The sequence below is a fragment of the Elephantulus edwardii genome, unplaced genomic scaffold (assembly GCF_000299155.1).
Source record: "Elephantulus edwardii isolate Elephantulus edwardi_28Jun2011 unplaced genomic scaffold, EleEdw1.0 scaffold00002, whole genome shotgun sequence".
Classification (NCBI taxonomy): Eukaryota; Metazoa; Chordata; class Mammalia; order Macroscelidea; family Macroscelididae; genus Elephantulus; species Elephantulus edwardii.
In genome coordinates this window covers 4,403,956-4,409,681 of record NW_006399752.1, presented here as the reverse complement: position 1 = coordinate 4,409,681, position 5,726 = coordinate 4,403,956, and the positions used below count along the sequence as shown (strand labels likewise).

General features: G+C 39.0%; 1 protein-coding gene across 1 annotated transcript in view; it reads left to right on the top strand.

Annotated features, from left to right (window-relative positions):
* Window positions 1–3,198, top strand: part of NKAIN2 (Na+/K+ transporting ATPase interacting 2) — a 1,532,464-nt gene extending 1,529,266 nt beyond the window's left edge. The window contains exons 6-7 of the mRNA XM_006878982.1: window positions 2,366–2,447; window positions 3,174–3,198. Of these exons, the coding sequence (XP_006879044.1) occupies window positions 2,366–2,447; window positions 3,174–3,198 (107 nt within the window). The remainder of the gene's footprint in view (window positions 1–2,365; window positions 2,448–3,173) is intronic.
* Window positions 3,199–5,726: the final 2,528 nt, after the last annotated feature.

Sequence of the window (5,726 nt, the reverse complement as noted above, 5' to 3'; positions counted from 1 at the left end):
GAGGAAGGCCCTCTATGAGGTGGATTGATTCAGTGACTGTGATAATTGGGATGGGAGTGTCAGAGACAGTGCGATTGGCACAGGACAGAGGGGAGTTTAGGGCTGTTGTACATAGGGTCGCTATGAGTCGCAGGCGACTCGACGGCACATAACAACAATAACAACGTGTGTGTGTGTGTGTGTGTGTGTATTATATATATAATGATCTAGGAGACTGGTCTCTATGAGGAGGAATGTGGCATCAATACTGGAAGACGACTCAACAACCTGCATTATACAAATGATACTGCCTTGTTTGCTGAAACTGAGAAACTGAGGAGGGCAGTAGCATTTGCTGCAGAAGGTCAAGGACTGCAGCCTTCCATATGGATTGAAGCTCAACATCAAGAAAACCAGTTCTCACCACTAGGCCAATTGGCAGCATGATAATAGACAGTGAAGAGTTTGAGATTGTTAATAGCTTCAGCTTGCTTGGCCTCACAATCAACACTCTTGGTGCCAGCAGACAGGAAATCAAAAGATGAATTGCACTGGGAAAAATCTGTTGTCAAGGACCTCTCTAGACCACTAAAAAGCAACAGTGTCAACCTAGAAACTAAAGTGTGCCTGATCCAGGCCATGCTCTTTGCAATTACTTGCTATGCATCAGAGAACTAGACAGTGACTAAGAATGATAGAAGAATTGATGCCTTTGAGTTTTGGTGCTCGAAAAACTTATTGAATATATCATGAACTGCTAGGAAAACGAACAGATTTGTATTGGAGAGGGTGAAACCAGGCTGCTCCTTAGAGGCAAGGATTTTGAGGCCTCATTTGATGACATACTTTGGACATGCTGCAAGGAAGGACCAGACCTTTGAAAGGGATATCATGCTTACAAGGGTGGAGGGACAGTGCAAGAGAGGAAAACTCTGGATGAAATGGATTGACTCAGTGACTGGGGTAATAATGGCAAGAAGTTGCATTGCAATTCTGAAGACCTGTGGTTTCAATCCACCAGCTTCTCTGTGGAAGAAGAATGGGCACTCTCCTCCTGTGTGATTAATTGCCTCTGTTCCGACTCAACAGCATACAATAACTATATATATATATATATATTACTCTTAGTATTTACTGTCCCAGTCACTATTGTTATCAAAGCATAGTGCTTTGAAACAACCACTTATTATTATGCTCATGGATTCTGTGGACCAGGAATTCAGATGGGTCACAGTGGGGATGATTTGTCTCTGTTACATAATCAAGGGTCTCAACTGGGAGAACTCAGACTGGAATGACTAGACATTGGATAATTTGCAGGTATTTTTTTTCTCATAGAGCTAGATGTTACTTCTGGCTGTCAGTTGGGACCTCTCCTGGACTGTTGGTCAGATATCTGCACATGGATTTTCTATGTGCATCCTCCATGTGGGTTATTGTACCTTCTAACAGTATGCTAGCTGTATTCCAAGACAGCAAGGGAGAGAAGTCATTTATTATTATATCTGGAAGTCACTGAGTGTCAAATCATATTTTCCTAGCCAATGCTGCCACAAAGGTTCACCCAGGTTCAAGTGTGGAAGGGTGGGAGATGGGGGGAGGAAGGATGTAGATCAAAACTATTCACAAGAAGAGTTTCAAGGATATGTTGTTAAAAAATGTGTAATAGGAGATACTATTGCTGTAATCTTTGGAAAAGATAATCTCCCACATTAACTCTTGTATCTTGCATCTCAAGTATCTAAACCCCTACAAAACAGGGTTCTATGAAGCAGACAGGGTTTCCAATGAGTCATAATTGATTTGTACACAATAAGGATTGTTTTTGTATTCCATTTGGATATTTGTTGGGGCTCTGCTCCATTTCTTGACCTCCTATTAACGGTTTCAGATGGAAAACCACTAGTAGCAGAGACAGCCATCTTGGGTTAATTTACATAAACTCCACAATAACACCATGTACTTGACAATCATAGTATATAATAATATTACTAGTGCTGTATTTGCTGACAGGTACCATACACTTGAATGATCATTACTGTAACATTTGTAATGTAGTGTAGAAATCTCTATGCCAACCCCAAAGGCATGTAGCAGGCATCTTTAATGTGCAGGTAAATTTTATTACTCCAATTAGGCATTGGTTGCTTGAGAGAAGTGAATATTCCTTTCTCCCAAGTGAATAGATTCTTGTAAAACAGTAATTGAATCACACAGTTGAGAAAAAATAAAATCATTTCCTAAAAGAACCTTCATTTTTTCTCTTTCCCCATAATTAGTCACTATTAATTTAATAGATTAACACGAGGTTTATATTCATAATGTGTGTGGGACCTTGTATTACCTCTTCTGAAGATTAAACTAATGACAATTGTTCCTTTTCCAGTTGATTTCATAGGTGGCTTTGACTCTTACGGCTATCAAGGGCCGCAGAAGACATCTCATTTACAACTACAGCCTATGTACATGTAAGTACTTTCCGTGAAATTTATTCTCCTGGGATGCTAGAAGATGATCAAGTAAAATGCCTGTGGCCCCAAATTAATAGCATGCACTTGCCTTTAAAATATTCCCTTCACTTACAGAGTCCCAATATTTTATCCCCTGAAAATAATGTTCTGGCTAGAGTAATTCTAATGGCATTTTCTTAATAATATTTTTATTGTAAAATTTGAATGATCAGAAATGCCATTTCTAAAGTTATATTTAGTCTTGCCTCAAAATAGATTATTACATATAGAGATGTCATTTCCTTGAATTATCTCTTCCCCCACATTTTATATTTTTCAAATAGTATAAACATTACAGGTAGTATATAACTTATATGGTTATGTATAAATATATAAAAACTGTTTGTTCTGGTTTGCCCTGGATAGTCCCTATTTAAACCTATTATCTTGGTGTAATTATTACCAGTACTCCTTTCACTCTCAAATGTGTGCTGCTTTGAATGCTAAATTATAGGACCAATCTATATGTGGTGGGCTAAAAATAGAATTTAAAAAAAAAAAAAACAAGCAAAAAACCAACCCTGCATCAAACCAAAACTGAATGGTCTTCCTTTTCTGTCATTTTTCTGCTGTGAAAAGCAAAATGAAACCAGAACATTAACACAGAAACTTATCAGACCCTTAACTCTAGCACTCAAGAGAGCAGACATACAATCAGAGCCTGATTTTTATATCTGTGTTTAGGCAAATTCCCTTGGATAACAACTGATAACAAATTCTATATATCAGTATCAAGTGATACGCTGAATTGCAAGTGAAGATCAAAATAGAAAGTAAGATTCCAATTCATTTTCAAATATGAACTGCTCACTTTGAAGATACGTGTCTGTTGTCACTGTCCTCCACCATTGAATCATTTTACCTTTTAATATCTTCAGTGCATAGGATAAGAAGTGGATCTGGGGGGAGTATTTCTCCTCTAAAGCCATTATGTAATCCTTAGACGCAGCCCTTTGAAGTGTTTCTTTAACAAGAGAATGGTACATGCATTATGCCTTCATTTTTCCTTGTACCCCTTGTAGTTCTAGAAAAGCTCTTGCTAGCGCAGCACTTTAAAAAGGGATCAGCTCAGAAATCAGCCTCTCCTGTATATCATTCCCAGCACGCCCTGTGTAAAAGTAACCATGCAGCCCCTTTTATACATCCTTACAAGCCACCATCATAATTTGTGCATTCATTACCTGCTACCTTAGATTTGCCTAGTCACTTTATTTAAAAATATTTGTTCCCTGACTCCAAACTACCAATGACTCTCTTTCCTTACAATAGCCTTTCAAGTCTACTCTGATCCAGCTCCAATATTCTACTAAAGTTTTCTTTTTCTTCAAAACCCAATAATTTAAAAACAAAACAAACAAACAAAAAACCCACCAAAACTCAATAATCTCTGAACACCAATTACTCAAGGAGCCCTGGGGTCTGGCCCGTAGGGAGTTGCAGTGCTGACTCAAAACCTGCACCTCTCCGGTGGTCTGAAGGCAGCAGCAGCTCCAAGAAAGAAAGATGTACAATGTCCACACACACACAGTTTGGAGTCTGGGAAACCTGCTGGACGGTTTCTGACTCAACAACGAGCTGAGGTTTTACCCACCATGTACAGATGGTGTTGAGAGATGCTGGGGAAATGCAGTGATCAGTAAGAACTTCTCTCTGAAACTCATAATCTATTCAAGTTTAACCTGATGTCTTCCCTCGCATTTTCAGTCCTTTCCTCCTCCAGCCAAATTATAAGCTTTACTTTTCCCCAATTTTTCTTATATTTTCTCAATTCTGTATGCAGTTTTCCTGGCATTATTCAGGTCCTGTCTTAAAAGATATATTCCTTATGAAATTTTATGAAATATCTTTTTTTCTTTTCTCTAATACATTTTTCTCTCATGTTCCATTGGGTTTTGTTTGGTGGGTTCCCTCTCCCCTTATATGACAGTTGTTATTTATTCCAAACTCATCCAGTTTTCCCAGAAAAATTTGATAACTAAAACAAAAATTGGATGATAACTCTTTTAAATTTTGAACCACCCTCTCTCAATACTGTAGTTGATGTAGTCTTGTATAAAGAATTCTGTTGAAAAACAAAGGCCAAGCAGTGAGAGAAGTAAAAATTACTACTTAAGGCAGACTGCCAAAATTTAATTCCCTATACCCTCACGATTCACTCTAAGTAGTACACCAGATATATTGCTAATATAAATAATATAATAAAACATTTGTGCTTCACAGTAGAACAGAACATCTATAAAGATTGCAACTGCTTGCTTCTAAGTATATACACACATACACACGTTGTTATGTGCTTTCAAATCAGAATCAACTCGTAGCTGACCCTCTAGCGGGTTTTCAGAGGCAATAAATGGCACAGGAGTTGAATGACCACATTTTTTCTGTAGACCAGCTGATCACTTTGAACCACATGCTTTTAGATTTGCTTCACAGGTCCTTATCACTAGACATCAGAGCTCCCTGCATTGTTGTTGTTGTTGTTATGTGTCATCGAGTTGCCTGTGACCCATAGTGACCCTATGTACAGCAGCTCTGAGCCCTGCAGTGTCCTGAACCAGTCTCACTAATTCTGACACAGCAACCCCCAATGCCCTAGTCACTGACTATGTCAATCCATCTCATCTGAGATTTTCTTCTCCTGCACTGTTCTTCCACCCTCCCAAACATGATGTCCTCCAAGGACCAGTCTCTCTGGCCATGTACCCAAAGTATGTGAGACAGAGCTTCAAAATCCTAGCCTCCAGGGAGAGACTTTCACCCTCTCCAAGACAGATTTATTTGTTTTCTTGGAGGTCCATGGTGGGTTTAAGACTCTTCTCCAACACCACAATTTGAAAAAGGCATCCATTCTTTTTCTGTCATCCTTAGTCATTATCCAGCTGTCTGATGCATATCAAGTAATTGCAAGGTCCATGGCCTGGATTAGGTGCATCTTAGTCTATAGACTGACATTGTTGCTTTTCATCACTCTGGAGAGGTCCCTGACCAGCATATTTTCCCAGTGCAATTCATTTCAACCTTCCTTGCTGAAACTGAAGAAGACCTGAAGTGTTTGCTGCAAAAGGTCAAGGACTGTAGTCTTCAATATGGATTGAAGCGCAACATCAAGAAGACAAAGATTCTCACCACTGGGCCAATTGGCATCACCATGATGGATGGAGACGAAATAGAGGTTGTCAACAATTACGGCTTGTTCAGCTCCACAATCCCTACATGTCCATGTCCACACATACACAT